Below are 14,929 nucleotides of genomic sequence, written 5' to 3' on the forward strand. Positions count from 1 at the left end.
TAGAGTCTGGTCTTGGTTTTCGGTATCGATATCGGAGATATATCTGTATCGTCCGATAGAGGTCGGTTTGGTATCAAAAATGGGTCTTCTTCAATGCATTCGTCAATACTAGCCTCGGTAATGGCTAGATAAGATTCTGATGCTATTAGGGGCTTGATGGTTACCCCTGGTTGATCATCTATCAGGTCATATGACGTATTTGGTTGATAGAAGCTTGTTTCGTCAAAAATGCAGTCTCTTGCACTTATGATTTTCCGAGCCCTAGGTACCCAAATCCACGATATACTGGATGCTTTAAAGCCGACGAGGTAGCCAATCATTGCCCTAGGCTTCATCTTAGCTAGGCGTGAAATATTGGTGATTCGGACAAAGGCTTTGCACCTATAGACACGTAGATTGGATAAATCAGGCTTTTGCTTCATATAGCCTGGTTTTTGGTCGAGGCTATCATATAGTGCTTGATAAGGCGTTTTCCAGTCTAGTTGCTTATTTGGTGTCCGATTAATCAAATAAATCGCGGGTTGGACTGGGAGTAAGTGACCATCCTGGAGATACGTCAATCGTTCTTCATAAAGATGGAAGTCTCGATGGTTGCAATCCGGGACGCATATAACAGTGGCAATTGAAGCCTAGATCAAGACATCAATCTTTTTGAAAGAGGTTCGGGGGTGAAGGCGATTGTCTCGGCTGACTGCAGGTTATGTCCAGTTGAGCGAGTGCAAAGTCCAGGAGGAAGAAGAGGCATACCAGCCTTGGAGTGAGTAGAGCCAGATGATCTCAATGATACTTCTGAAGTTGAGCCTGAAGAAGTTTTCAAAAACGATCTTAAAGATGGCTTTCATGAGATATCTCTAAATCTGAACAAAGCATGTGAAGTTGACCCGGGAAAAGGAGAACAGGGGAAGAAGAATGATATCATGAAGTCTATCGACGCTTTTTTTTTTTTGGCCGGGCAAAAAGTCCCCGCACTCGCCCGTATGTCAACGAATTAAGATATGGAAAACACTGGAAGACCCCGGGTCTTTCTTAATGCCTCTCCATCAAACGCTCTCCCTGACCTTGACAGGCTGAAGTCCGCTATGAATCCTCCACTCTTCTTCTATTTCATTCCATGCAACCGACATAGGAACGCGATTGCTCTTCATATTGGCGGAATCAGCCTGACCAAGTTCCTTCTTTTGCTGTCCCATCTCCCAACTACCCAAACGCTCATGTCCGGGGCCAACAACGGCACCTGCTATACCGTCAGACTCCTCACCACCCGCAGCCTTGGAGCCACTCCAGATAGGGTTACGGAATGTGACGTCCGTATCACTAGCGAGTTTTCCATTGCCTTTGAAGCCACCAATACTAGTCTTGTGAGTTATCTTGCGTTTACGACAACCGCAGATCAAGAACCCAAGTGAGGTCAGCAGACCAATGATGGCCAGCATAATCACGGCACCAATAACACCAGCCACAGCAGGCTTCATCTGCTTCTTTGGGGCGGGCTTATCGTTATTGAGAACACCATTGCAGAAGATCGATTGTGCATCGCACCTTGTGCACCACTCCTGTGTCGAAGATACTGCAAAGGTCTCCAGCTCTGACTTGAACTCGGTCCATGGGACGTACTCGATGCTCGGTCCGTAGCCGAAGAACGAGAATGATTCGAACTCCGTGGAGGAATCTGTTCCATTGTGCAGGTAGAAACGCACGTATAGGTTGTCGGCTCCCGGCCATGACGGGTAGACCTCATCAGACTCGAAGCTGTAGAGCTCGAAAATCAGAGAAGCACCTTGGGCCGGGCGTGAATAGAAGTTGGACTGCTGCTGGGACGCCATGCCCATCAAAGAAGCCAGGGCAACAGCAGGTGCATCATTCCCAAAGAGCAGCGTCAGCTGCTGATGGGTACCGAAGTGCTCAATATTCGTACCGAACGCGTTCAACAAACTGGATGCTAATGTTTGACCAGCGATGGGGTTTACCGGGCCAATCGTGGAAAGGCTGCTGGTGACGGAAGAGTCCTGGCCATTCGTTGCATATGTATACTGATCTGCCAGCCACCGAGCTCGGCGCAGATCGCTATCACTGACGGTTTCCATGAACGAGCTGTTGTGGACAGCTTCGTAGTCCATGTACTCAGAGACCTCGGGGGCATTTCGGTATGTAGCAGTGGTTGCGTCAAATGCCTGGCTAAGAGCATCATCAAGAATACCAATATAGAAATCCACCGACTCCATTGTGATTCTCATAGCATCGCTGCTGGCGTTATACTCAGCTTCGACCGTCTGATGCATATCGCACTTAGCAGATCCGTCCACCATGACAGAGCTAGGATCTGACTCGCCCAGTGTGACGATATGAGCATATTGATATCCATCCAATGGAGCCATATCAATTGTTGCATTACCAGTCGAATCTGAGCTGCTAATATTCGAATCGCCGAGGGGAGGATACAGACCCTGCATGAAAGCCTGAGCAGAAGCAGAAACGTATTGGTCGGCCATTGAGAATACATTCACGTCTTTCGCATTCAGGAAGCCCGGCGTCAAGTACATGATTGCAGTTTCGCTGCTGTTCCCATCGAAATTCGGGACATAACGATCCCGGAATGATGATCCGGCAGCTTGGAGCTGATTGGCACCAAAGTCCGTCAAAACTTTGGACCCAGGAGAGACTGTTAAGACAGTGGGAGTGCTTTCGCCGTGTATGGTATATGCGAAGACTCCCCATACCTTTCCGCCATAGTCTTGCGCTGTAACCAGCATGGACGCCTGAAGGCATAGAGCAAAGGCGAGGAATTGTCTATTGGCAAACATGATGGCGATAAGGCTCGCTGTCAATATATCAAACGCGAATGAAGGGTGTAGTTTCACTTCAGCGGCCAATAGTAGAAGCAAGAAAGCACACTTTTGAGGTGGTTCGCTCGCGGAGTCTGGGAAAGCCGCGGATAATAAAGCTAGCAAACTGTAGTCCACCTTAATCTCAGGGTAGGATGCATGGGCCAGACCCCTGGAGTATAGTCTATGGATTCAGGGAAATCAGGGAACGAGCCAAGGGACCTATCTGCATTCGGAAAGTAGTGTTACCAGTAGATAGCTTTCGACGGGTGAACCTTAGGTGCGTTAGGGTTTCGGAATCCCCGGCACCTGAGCGGCTTGCATCTTGAGAACCCATGGGCCCGAAGAGCGAGAGCATACGTACCCAGTCAAGTCATCCCGATTATATGGAGAGTTTAGCGCGAAATACAGGTTGCGTCGGAAAAACGGTCATTCTATCCAGCAAAGAGCTGTATGTCTGCGAGGAATTTTAATGTATCTTCAGTCTGGTATTCTCACAAAAAACGTAATGAATCATGTTCTAATGCTTTGGTATCGCTATGATGTGTGGTTGGAGGGTTACACGCAAAGAGACAAGAGGGGCCAGGGAAGCCTCGGGTCGATGACGCGCACAAATAACACAACAGCTTTGGAGCTTGATCGTCACGAGCGGGACTAAGTGGATATGCCGGAATTCCCTATCAAGAAAGCCTCCAGAGGCTAGCTTTTTTCAGTGGCCAGAGCTTGTTCCTGTGATCGAAAATTCATAGTGGGGAGCCAGGGCTAAGCTTGTAGATCCGGGGTGATGTTCATGTTCATGTCTGCCTCAGGTGTCAACATCAGGGTCAGGGTCAGGGTCTGCATCACAGCCAGATAGCCGCTCAACGGCCTTGGAAATGATAGGCATAAGTATGACAATCTGGACTGAGGTGATAACTGAGCAGAATCATTGACTGATCCGTGGAATGTTGCTATTTCGCGTCTCTGCCTAAACAGTTCCCTCTTGGGCGGTGAGAATTCCTCCACCCACTCACCAATCATAAGGGGCCAATGGCAGAAAATTCCTGCACCGCCCGAGCGGCAAATCTCAACCCTCGTCGAAGCCCTACAAACGCGCCCTACCCCTAAGCCCTCATTTCTGCTCTTGGAAGTTGACTGCCCAACCCTACCTTTTGTTGCGCCCTGATGGTCGAAACACGAGGCAATCGTCCGTCTTTTGACGGTTCGAATGAGCTTCCTTCATTCGACACTGTTGATGACTTTGGTAAGTTCCAATGTCCCTCGGTCCATGCCGTCGCAAGCTACGACCATCCGCAATCGTCGTGAACCTTATCTTGAACATCGCAGCTCGGAATTCTTGTGACTAACACATTACTTTGATCGACTAATAGACCAGAAGCCCTCTCATCCTCTTGATGAGGCGGAACACGGATCGCCGCCCGCGGCGAAAAAGCGCCGCACGGATTCTGGGCCAGATGAAGACCTGTCGATTCAGCATTTCATGTCGGAGGAGCATGGCGCAGGTCATAAGATTGAGCAAGAATTAGCCAATGCTCTTGGCGAGAGTGTCGTCGACACTGTCGAGCCGAACGATCATCCTCGAGGTAGTCATAATCAGCCCGAGACATCACCGCATGATGGAGGCTCCAACGTTAACGCCGATGTCACTTCCATCATCTCCGAGATCATGGACCACACCGATCGCCAGGAAAATACCGTATTGATGGGCCCACAAGAGATTCCTGCCACCAATGAATTCCCTGGGGCACGAGGCTATGCATTCCTCAAAGCCAACTCTCATTTGAAGATCCAGAGTCTGCCCATTCTGGATAATTTGGTAAGTACCAGTCACCCAATGCGAAGGGGCGAGTTCTAAATGTTATCAGTCTACTCAAATTCTGTCATTCCTGTCCAAGAACAGCTACCAAGATCTCACTGCCATGGTGTCCGAGCCGGACTCCGAGAACGGTCAGGCCTATGCAACCATGCGATCTTTGTTCGACCACACCAAGCGTGTTTACACTGTGAAACACTCTTTTCTTCAACCCACCGATATCGAGATCACGGAGAGCTCCCAGCTTGATGTCATTCGCAAGGCCAACTTGGCTTCGTTTGTGTCGAGCATCTTTGGCTCACAAGAGATTGGTTTCGCGGAGCTCAACGACCAATTCCTGGATGTTTTTGTTCCCGAAGGCAATCGCTTGCTCAAAGCGCAAAGTGGTCTGTATTTGGATCTCAAGACACAAGCTTTCATTGCGGCGATGAACAACAAGTCCCGCACCCGGACACAGCTCCTGTATGAGCTATTCCCCGAAGATATGGAGCAGCGATTGTTGGCAAGACGCCCGGGTTCCCGACAGCTAGCTCCCAGTGAGACCGACTTTGTCAGCCGACTCAACTCGCGCCGTGACATTTTGTTGCGCAAGATCAATGATGAGGAGGCATTGAAGGCATTGCCTGACAACTACCACTGGGAAGACTTCCTCCGCGAGCTCAGCTCTTACATCTCGAAGAACTTCGATGCTATCAACACCCAACAGGTTTGTTTCAATTATACTATTTCGTCTGGGTGGTTACTAATGAGCACTAGGGGAAGAAGCCGGTCAAAGGAAGACAGCCTTCAAGCTCCAACGGTGATGTTCAGGAGTCCCCCACTACAACCCACCAGGGCCAGTTCGCGGTCACTCAACCGGTGGAGGTTCCTGTTGATCGCAACATGCACGGCGACCTCGTGGCCCGCGCTGCTCGTGCTGCACAGATTGCCCTTCAGGGGCATGGTCTGCGCCGTTCTCAGCAGCAATCCCAACAGCAACACCAGCATCAGCAGCAACCGCCGTCTCAGGCGAGTCAGTCCCCTTCTCAGCCTCCACCTCCGCAGCCCCAGCAACCGCAGCAGCCACAGCATCAACACCAGCAACCCCAACCCCAACACCAGCACACCCCTCAGCCCGAGAACCAATATCTTCAGGGCTATACCCCTGCTCAACAACCGGAACAGCAGGCTCCCCAACAATACCACCACAGCCCCACGCCGCCTGGTGGATACCAACAGCAACACGGGTTGACTTTCCAGCAGAGCCCACTGCAGGTTAACTTCCAGCAGTTCCAGCCCAATGCTGCTCAGGCTATGCAGGCCCGAGCCAATGGCATGTCCGCTAGTCACGTCTACATGCCAGGCATTCCCCACTACTCTCAGTCGCAACCTACCCAGGTTCTCTATGAGCGAGCTCGCCAGGCCGCCTCGGCAAAATCTTCCCCGACGAGCCGCAAGTCTGGCCTACCTAGTCAGCGCCGCCCTTGGACAACCGAAGAAGAGAACGCGCTGATGGCTGGTCTGGACCGTGTCAAGGGTCCTCATTGGAGTCAGATTCTAGCCATGTTTGGGCCCGGCGGTACCATCAGTGAAGCCTTGAAGGACCGCAACCAGGTTCAGCTCAAGGACAAGGCGCGAAACTTGAAGCTCTTCTTCCTGAAGAGCGGAATTGAGGTTCCCTATTACCTCAAATTCGTTACGGGAGAGCTGAAGACCCGTGCACCCGCCCAGGCTGCGAAGCGCGAGGCCCGGGAGCGTCAGAAGAAGCAAGGCGAAGAAGACAAAGCTCATGTGGAAGGTATCAAGGGCATGATGGCACTGGCAGGGGCTCATCAGTCACCCGTCGGAGGCCATGAGATGTCGGCCTCACCAAGCCACAGCCTGCCCCCGGATGCTAATAGCCAGGCCGTCTTCGACCAGACTGCCGAGCAGAACCTGATGCAAACCCTCAGCCAAGAAGTCCACGGCAGCCAGTACAACCCCCAGCAGCATGCTTCGCAGACACCGGATCACCACATCGATCCGCACATGCAGCTGGGACAGTAAACAAGAGATGATTTTTGTCTAGCATTTATTTCTTCGGAGTCAAGGGAGGAATGTACATTGAGATCTCCATCGGAGGTTTGCTTTACGATACTCAGGGACTTTCCCTTTTACTGTACGAGTACATAGCGATAGCGCATGTGAATTACGAAACGATTTGTCAAATAATAAGGATACTCGTATATCTCAATAGGTCGATAGGTCGATTGTTCGATTGTTCGATAGTATAGCAGTGTAAATCACTAGATGTAGATGTAGTTCAACTCCACCGCAAAAGTGGGCCGTGCGCGGCTTCTCCGCCCGCGTGTGACTGGCGCGACAAAGTAGAACTTCCAACTACTTCAACTGCATTGATTGGACCCTTCATCCCCGGTCCCTGCAGCCCTGTTCTAAAGCGTGTACGAAGTAACGAGGGCTTAAAGGATGGCCGACCCTTCCCAACCCAACGGGTCAGAGCAGCCCTCCACACCAGCTGAGACTGCCGACTCTGCTATCAAACCCGAACCTGATCTCGACCCTTCCATCGAGCAGGATATCGACATGAACGCCGACGGAACAGCGCAGAGCGCCAATGCCGACGAGGCCGTCGATCCCATCGCCCCCGCGCCGACGCCCTCAAAGAAGGAAACCAGTCTCCGCGAGTTCTTGAGCAAGATGGATGATTATGCGCCGATCGTACGTCCTTCACTCTCCTCTCTCTTTCGATTCTCATCTTATCATCTCGTTCTTTCAAATCCATCCGAACTTCACATGAACCTGGAGCGAGATGACTGATGAATCAAACGGGAGCCCACCTCGAGAAGCACAAGCTGACATTCCTCCCAGATCCCCGACGCAGTCACAGCTCACTACCTCACCCTCGCGGGTCTGCCACCACCAGGAACAGGCCCCAACCAAACCCCACCCCACCTCGCCCGCCTTCTCGCGCTCGCAACGCAAAAGTTCGTCTCCGACATCGCCGCAGACTCCTACCAGTTCGCCCGCATCCGTGCCTCCAACAGCTCCTCCGCCAACAACCCGATGGGCAGCTTAACAGTCGCCTCTGGCCTCGGCGGACCAGGAGGCCCTGCGGCCCCAGTAGCCGGCGACGGAGGAAAAGGCAACAAAGCCAACACGCACCTCGGGATCCAGCGCGCCGGATTCGGCGGTGGTGGTTCAGGCGGTACAGGCCAAGGTCGAACCGTATTGACGATGGAGGATCTGGGCATGGCTGTCTCGGAGTACGGCGTGACTGTCAAGCGGGGCGAGTTCTACCGGTAATTTGCACATGCGGTCTTTGGAGGTGAGGTGATTGATAGACTCGGTCGCGCGCGTGTTTTATCTTCTATCTTTTTATGTTTCGTGGCTACGATGGGTTTCGGCGCTGGGCGTACACAAGATTTGAGAAGGGGGCCGTGGATGAAATATCCTGCTCATGGCCCTGAGCATTTTGGTTGGGAATCCAAGGATCTTGAAAATGGAGTTTTTGTCCCTTTCTACAGTATACTACTATCTGGTAGATGGTAGAGACTGGGATGTTTATTTGAATGAGCTGTAAAAGCAGTCATGAATGATATTGAATAATTCCCATGCTAAACTCCATCCCACTAGTAATGTCACAAGGGAAGTGTTGGATATATCTGTACACGGCCAAGGGCCAAAATGATTGCTTCGTAAAGCGAGGGGTTGAAGGCGAGAGAACAAGGCGAGTCTAATGGAGGACCACGGATCCGAAAGTCAGGCAAGTCTTTTATTTATTCTTAGACTGCTTGTATGTGAAGCGCTTGCGGGTTCTGAAGCAGTGGGTTAGCATCTTGTTTGAGCAAGATCACCGTTATATCCGGAGGTTTTGCGGAGACATACGCAACGTATTCGCCAAGTTTGCGGCCGACCATCTCCTCGGTGATCTGGACCTCCACATAGGTCTTGCCGTTGTGGATAGCGAAGCGCAGGCCGACGAAGTTGGGCAGGATGGTAGCGGCGCGCTTCTGCGTGCGGATCGGGGGAGTGTTTGGCGGCGGGGGAAGGGTACGCGGGAGAGGAAGACTGTTCGGCGAAAATCATTAGCATCTTATTTCAGAGTCTGGCTCTGCTGTCGACTCGAAGTGGCGAGGACAAGCGGGCATATGGAATTGCGCATGGCGGGTTTTCACGTACGGGACGATGTTCGGGCCTGGATGAGCGTGTTAGCAGCGGATTCTTTCTCAATTGATGACATGTGGACTTGGAGGAGGGCTGCCGGATCTTACCTTTCCAGACCGATCGGCCCAGCAGGGCTCGTGTGGGAAACATTGTGACGGGCAATCGCTCAAGCCTTGAATTCGGAGAAGTTGAAAAGACGGCCTCCGGCTTGATTCTTAGTCATCAAATGTACTTCCCAATTGGGAAGGCGATGCTAGATCGGATCGGGTTTCTTTCTACTTGTCTGGGATACTCTACGGGGTTTAAAGCATCTAGAGGAGTACAGGAGCTCCTTATTCCTCTCGTGATCTTAGTTTCCTCTTCTGTGTACATGCCGAGTCGTGGAAGCCGCTTGTTTCTAACAGGTGTGGTTCCACAACAAAAGGCTGACTATACCACGGCTAGAAACTGGACACTTATTCAGAGTAGACAGATTTTGGGAATAGATAGTTCCCTACAAGTTCCCGTGCTGGGAATTGCGAGTGTGGGATGAACCCTCGGTCCCCCGCACACTCATGCCACTGAAGAACGTCGTCACACCGTTTGAGGGGCTGCACCTATCCATGGATCAAGTGGCCAACTGATCAGCATACCTAATTACTAGCACATTATCTCAATTCCAATCTAACTTCTTCAACCTTCGAATGCGAGGACATTCCCTCGTCTTCAGGTGATATCTTGCTCACCAACAGACAGAATGCGCGACCAGGCGATATCCCCTCCATCGCAGCCGCATCTACAGATTTTCAACCTCCTCCAAGCACCTACTCAGAAGTCAAACTTCACGCTATTCCCATTCCTCCCAAGCGAGATACGTCTACTGATATGGCAACACTCCTTACAATCCCAACGCATTGTCAACGTATCTCTAGATACGACCAAACAAGTAGATCCCCGCCACGAGTACCCTGATACCGGATTCATCGACTACGACCGGTGGCATCGAGCAATATTCCCTGCCCACCAAGCTCTCAGCCAGTTACTACGTGTGAACAGCGAAGCCAGACAGGCAGCTCTGTCATTCTACTGAGTCCAGATTCCATGTCAATTCTTCAAAGCCAACGAAGAAGTCAATTCAATACCCATGGCATTTTATTTCAATCCGGAATACGATGTTCTGAAATTTAGCCTCCGGAATGCGTCAACTGATGCTGGCATTCACCTTCTATATGACCTGAAATACACCTATGATCCACATCGCGTCGGCGTCCTCAATCTGGCGGTGGACATCGACAGTCTAACTGTCCCGAGCGGGAGAGCGCGTGAGCCCACATGGGTGAAGTTTCAAAATGAAGGGCGAGAGCATATCAAGGAAATTCTGAATAATTTACAAGAAGTCTTCTTTGTTCAATCTGTATCTGTCGGACGTCAGATGTTAGGCTACATGAGCGAGAACAACACCGACATCCTTTTAAACCGCTCGTTCCCTATCATGCCCACAACATCGGCCTTTGACCGTCTTCCCCAAGACCCACGTCACATCGCCGAGGATCTACGTCAAGTTCATCTGGGCGTTGACCCGCGGCCAATGATTCTCAATTGGTACGATATACTGAATGAATGGGGTGCCACGCCATCGAAAATATATTATAAAGTGCTCTTGACCTTTTCGCCGCCTGGGCAGAACTTCGTTTCTGATCACAAGAGCGCAGAGGCTTGGCTGCAGATTGACTGGAGCAGTGTTAATGGCTAATGCATTATGAATTGTTATAAATAATAAAGACAATCGCCTATGTTGGGCCCCGTTGCCGGCAACGGAGTCATGGTATAAAAGATGCTGCTCACTCGGCCAGCTCGTTGAATATTTTGACCAGGCTGCGAACTCCCATTAGAACGTTCTCATCTGGTCCTTCCCCTGGAGTCCATGTCGCATGGGCGAAGTCGATGATGCGGAGGTCGTGTACTTTTGGTGTTTCGTCTTCATCTTCGTCATCATCCAGCTCTAATGGAACCTGCACCGTTTGGGGGTCAAAGCTGATGTTGATGGCTTTCTTGGGTATGCCGTCGGGAAGTCGTACATCGACTAGCTCGAGGGGCTCTTCCGTGAATTCAAAATTCACTTCTTCATCACTATCCTCATCTTCTGGGTCCCTTTGCTCGGGGATCTTCTTTTCCTCTTCCAAGGCAACTGCCATTGCCTCTGGGTCGCCCTCGTAAATCACCAAGACACTAGAAGAGTACATGCGACTCTCCTCAGATTCAAGTACTCGTTGTACGTTTTGTAGCTCTTCTGTGATTCGGCGTGCGACCATCTTCGAGCGATCCACAGAGCCCGCTTTGGCTCCAGCTAGGAATGTCTCGAATCCTTCTTTCACGGTATCGGCACTGAATGATCGGCCGTACCACTTGTCGTAGCGTCGATACCCATCCTTCTCGATGACTTCTCCTCTGGCACCCTCTGCTCCTTCGTACTTGGTCGCGTACGGATTCGTCCTGGAGCCCTCGTCGATCTCGCCGTCTGTACCAGACCACACTTTCATCCCAGCTATCCGGTATCCCAGGCTCCCGCTGGTTGTTTCTTTGGACACGGCATCCAACTTGTGGCGCTTGGCAGGAGGCGCATCATCGGCCCAGAGCCGCGCTCCGAGCTTTACGTCCAGCACATTTGGACGATGAAACCCCGCGGCAATATTCTCCAACACGATAGAAAGACCTGTCTCTAGCTTCTTACCTCCGGATGGCACCCATGGCTGATCTGTTCCTGAAGATGTCACTGTGCTCGGTTCGACAGGTGTTTGTTGTGACGAAACGGCGGTTGTGTTCGGAGTAGTCAGGGCATCGCCAGCGGGAGGTAGAAAGACAGCGCCAGACCCTTGCGTAGCAGAAATCGCCAGCGGTTGTTGCTGATCGGCAGACGAGAGCGAGCCGATGAAAAGAGGCATAAATTCCTGAAACCCAGGATGGAGAGCACTAGCTTCGTAGAAATCGACCTCCTGCTGGACGCAAGGTTTGGCGATTAGGGCCCCGGAGAGAGTGCAGCGGACACCATCGCTGTAACGAGACACACTGTTAGCTTGATGCGAAGAACATGCAAAGTTGCGCTTGAGGCTCTCAATTCGCCCCACGCAGGGCACCGTCGGTCTCGGCTGCGCAGGTGACCGGAGTGGGGAGCTGGAGCTAGTGAGGAGAGGACTTACTGGCCTGCGGCGACGTGGTCAAATGGGACCAAGTCATCGCTGCCCAGTTGCGGCGTTTTTAAACTCTCTGATCTGGAGGGCGGCATGTTGATTGGGGAGTCTCGTGCGACGGGGAACGTTCACAGCATGCCGGATGACTCAACAAGCGAGCGCTGAGTACTGGAATAATCGGGGTAGCTCTTTGTCGCGTAAAGTAAATCCAGATTGGAAAAAGAATAGAAAATGAAGGGGAAAGGAGAGAGCTGTCAGGGAAGGGACGTCATGATCGGCGTGCGGGACTTGAAAACGCAGAGGCCCAGTCAGCTTTATCCGCGACTGTATAACTGCGCGGAGGTTTGGTAGCCATGATTACCAACCGTGTCCAAATTCTACCAGCGAGGGCCAGTGCTGCCATTGCCTCCCTTGATATTCAAGACTATAATATTCACTAGGCGGACTCCGCCATCCAGGGATCTGGTGCGATCTACATCAAGACCAAGAAAATATTCTAAATACGCTTAATGGGCGGCCATATCATCTTATTCCGCACATGTTGAAGCGGTGCTTAAAAGGTACAATAAAAAAGGAGCCCAGAAATGACTCGAAAGACCTTTAAGGAAATAATTAGAAAGACGTTTATAGCTATTGCAACGGAATGATTACCATAGGGTCCAATATGGTGCCCTTGCGTCCTAGTTCAGTAATCGTGGGTTTTGTACCGAAGCTTTTCCTGGACAAAACTAACCTCAATGGTCACGATAAAAGTAGACATTGGAGAATTGGAGAGATGTAGACAATTACCACTTTGATGATAGAGTGAGTGTTGGTCAAAGAGGTGTAACAAAAGCGTTTCGTTGTCAAAGGGAAGAAGATTGCTCTGAATTCGCCATATATTGAATGCCAGAAGCTAAAGCGATCTAACGCCAATCTTCACTAATTGTATCGATATTACATTTGCACTCACACTTCTGCTTTGCCGTTTACCAGCTCTGGCATCAAGCCTTCGTCGTTTGTGCCTTTCCCTTTCGTCACTCTTCCACGCTTCATCTTTCCCCATTAAGCTTCATCTCTCCTCACTACCATCGCCCCGGATTGAAGCCTGCAACTTCAACGAACGCCACAATCTCAGGTGACCTTCTCATATCTTCCGTCAATTGCATATCTGCCGCCACAGAGATGGCTCGACCCCCGCTGGTGGAAGTACAAGATGCAACCAATGAGCAGATCCGAGATGCCATGGACCTGGCCAGAATGAACCCCAACTTGAGTTTCTCCGACGCCCTGGCTTCCACCGTGGGCAAGAAGAGAGCCAGAAGACGGCCGAAGAGCAAGCGGGGAAATGTGATTATCACCTTCAAATATCAACTCCCGAAGCTCACATGTGTTTCTGTTACAGGGCAAGCCTACCGGCTTTGAAGAATACTTTGCCGATGGCCCTCTCACGCCAAATGAACACGCCGAGATGCTTGAGATCTTCAACCCGTACGTGAAGCAGAGCACCAACGATATATGATACAAGCTAACAGCCTGTTCAGTGACCTGCCATTTGCCAAGTAAGAACCCTGTCGATTAGTAGAGTCCGTCATTCTAACATACGTGTAGCCGGATCGAAGAGGCCCTAAGACGTTTCCAATTCAGACGTCGTATTGAGCCAGCCAGACTGAACATGTTCTCGAAATACCTGAAGTATGGCGGCGTCGAGATCGGAGCCAATATCACAAGTGGGGCAAATAACCAGGATCTGAAGAACATGACCAAGGACCAACTCATGCAGGCTCGTGCTATGGCTAAAATTCAGAAAGAGCGCGCGACGCTGGATGTGGATTTTGATGTAGTTCTTCGGGGCTTCATGTGGGCGAAACCGTTTCTCAACACGCGACTCAACTAACCCAGCATAGGAGCTCATACTTCATCAGGTGCTTCAAGCCGGAGACTGAAGAGGTGATCAAGATGGCAACTGAGACGATCAAAAACTTCTACACTTACCTGCTACAGCGCGATGTATGCCCTGAATACACCGACAATATGCTTCAAGCTCGCAAGACCTGCGATCTGGCAGCTAAGGAGCTATGGCTGAACGTTCAGCTGATGCGTGAAGGACCTGGACCATTTAACGAGAGCTGCTCAATGCTGTTCGGTGGAGCTTTCTTCCAATCGAAGGCTCCTTTCCCGGGAAGTGAGCTAGAAAAAAGTCGCAAGGAAAAGATGGAACATGCCCGAGATGTTGTCAGATCCGCAATTGCAGGTGCTGGTAGCTTTGAACAAGCAAGCAGATTCCAGAAACTGGTCAACCAGAAGAGAATCTCGGCCAAGAAAGTCCTCGACATTGATGGCTTTGATATATTGTCGGTCATCCAACCGGAAGCTGGAGTTCTTGAATTCTATGAGAAATTTGCACCTATGTACGATGCTGTGGGCCGAGTCAAAGCAGTTTCCTTCCGTGACCCAGCCAAGCCTGATCCAGATATGAGCCCTGAAGAGCGTCGGGAGTGGAACCATGGCAAGGCTCCGAAGTACAAGTTCGAGTTTCTCGTTGACAAGGCTCTGCTTCCACTGATGTACCCGGGGTTGAAAGTGATCTCGGGGGTTTGGGAGCTCAATTGCGGAGTCTATTACTTGGACGAGATTCTGTCGATCTATCCCACTTTCTACACGGTCATCGCCAATGGTATGATGATGAAGTGGAAGTGGCCAAGGGATTTGACTTTTGAAGACGAGAAGAAGGCAAATGGGGAGTCTAAGAATGCAGTGTACTGGACTACCGATGTTGACGCTCCCAAGCAGACTGCTCGGAAGGGAAGCCCGAGTGAAGGTGATGGTTAAAAGACTACTTTTCTTTTCCGACTCGCACTTGATCCACGCTGCTGCCAAGAAGAGCGATCGAGAGGGGGATGAACCTGGGGAAGAGAATGGGATCTACATTATAACGTTTCCTTTCCCATATTTCAAACCGTCTGCATCGATTTTGCGTTTGCTTTGCCAGAGATGGATACTAA

The 14,929-nt window shown here is 50.9% G+C and overlaps 8 protein-coding genes across 8 annotated transcripts; 5 read left to right on the forward strand and 3 right to left on the reverse strand.

Moving 5' to 3' along the window:
• Positions 1-1,040: 1,040 nt before the first annotated feature.
• On the reverse strand, positions 1,041-2,801 carry N7443_000423 (uncharacterized protein; the record flags this gene model as incomplete). Its single annotated transcript, XM_056880479.1, has 1 exon — positions 1,041-2,801. The coding sequence occupies one exon, from the start codon at positions 2,799-2,801 to the stop codon at positions 1,041-1,043; it is 1,761 nt and encodes a 586-aa protein (XP_056745717.1).
• A 1,185-nt stretch (positions 2,802-3,986) lies between these two features.
• On the forward strand, positions 3,987-6,660 carry N7443_000424 (uncharacterized protein; the record flags this gene model as incomplete). Its single annotated transcript, XM_056880480.1, has 4 exons — positions 3,987-4,065; positions 4,193-4,638; positions 4,688-5,341; positions 5,392-6,660. The coding sequence occupies 4 exons, from the start codon at positions 3,987-3,989 to the stop codon at positions 6,658-6,660; spliced, it is 2,448 nt and encodes an 815-aa protein (XP_056745718.1).
• Positions 6,661-7,080: 420 nt separating this feature from the next.
• N7443_000425 (putative TFIID and and SAGA complex TAF10 subunit) lies at positions 7,081-7,917 on the forward strand (the record flags this gene model as incomplete). The annotated part of the gene is made up of 2 exons (XM_056880481.1): positions 7,081-7,332; positions 7,483-7,917. 2 exons carry the CDS (start codon positions 7,081-7,083, stop codon positions 7,915-7,917), a joined length of 687 nt encoding a protein of 228 aa, XP_056745719.1.
• A 469-nt stretch (positions 7,918-8,386) lies between these two features.
• On the reverse strand, positions 8,387-8,928 carry N7443_000426 (mitochondrial 37S ribosomal protein uS19m; the record flags this gene model as incomplete). The annotated part of the gene is made up of 4 exons (XM_056880482.1): positions 8,387-8,429; positions 8,500-8,682; positions 8,794-8,809; positions 8,886-8,928. 4 exons carry the CDS (start codon positions 8,926-8,928, stop codon positions 8,387-8,389), a joined length of 285 nt encoding a protein of 94 aa, XP_056745720.1.
• A 586-nt stretch (positions 8,929-9,514) lies between these two features.
• On the forward strand, positions 9,515-9,847 carry N7443_000427 (2EXR domain-containing protein; the record flags this gene model as incomplete). The annotated part of the gene is made up of 1 exon (XM_056880483.1): positions 9,515-9,847. One exon carries the CDS (start codon positions 9,515-9,517, stop codon positions 9,845-9,847), a length of 333 nt encoding a protein of 110 aa, XP_056745721.1.
• Positions 9,848-9,901: 54 nt separating this feature from the next.
• N7443_000428 (uncharacterized protein) lies at positions 9,902-10,510 on the forward strand (the record flags this gene model as incomplete). Its single annotated transcript, XM_056880484.1, has 1 exon — positions 9,902-10,510. The coding sequence occupies one exon, from the start codon at positions 9,902-9,904 to the stop codon at positions 10,508-10,510; it is 609 nt and encodes a 202-aa protein (XP_056745722.1).
• Positions 10,511-10,598: 88 nt separating this feature from the next.
• Positions 10,599-12,040, reverse strand: N7443_000429 (inositol polyphosphate multikinase; the record flags this gene model as incomplete). The annotated part of the gene is made up of 2 exons (XM_056880485.1): positions 10,599-11,808; positions 11,955-12,040. 2 exons carry the CDS (start codon positions 12,038-12,040, stop codon positions 10,599-10,601), a joined length of 1,296 nt encoding a protein of 431 aa, XP_056745723.1.
• A 1,069-nt stretch (positions 12,041-13,109) lies between these two features.
• On the forward strand, positions 13,110-14,756 carry N7443_000430 (uncharacterized protein; the record flags this gene model as incomplete). Its single annotated transcript, XM_056880486.1, has 4 exons — positions 13,110-13,274; positions 13,330-13,415; positions 13,536-13,784; positions 13,832-14,756. 4 exons carry the CDS (start codon positions 13,110-13,112, stop codon positions 14,754-14,756), a joined length of 1,425 nt encoding a protein of 474 aa, XP_056745724.1.
• Positions 14,757-14,929: the final 173 nt, after the last annotated feature.

The sequence above is a fragment of the Penicillium atrosanguineum genome (genome assembly GCF_028827265.1).
Source record: "Penicillium atrosanguineum strain IBT 20685 chromosome Unknown utg000001l_segment0_segment0, whole genome shotgun sequence".
In the NCBI taxonomy this organism is placed as follows: Eukaryota; Fungi; Ascomycota; class Eurotiomycetes; order Eurotiales; family Aspergillaceae; genus Penicillium; species Penicillium atrosanguineum.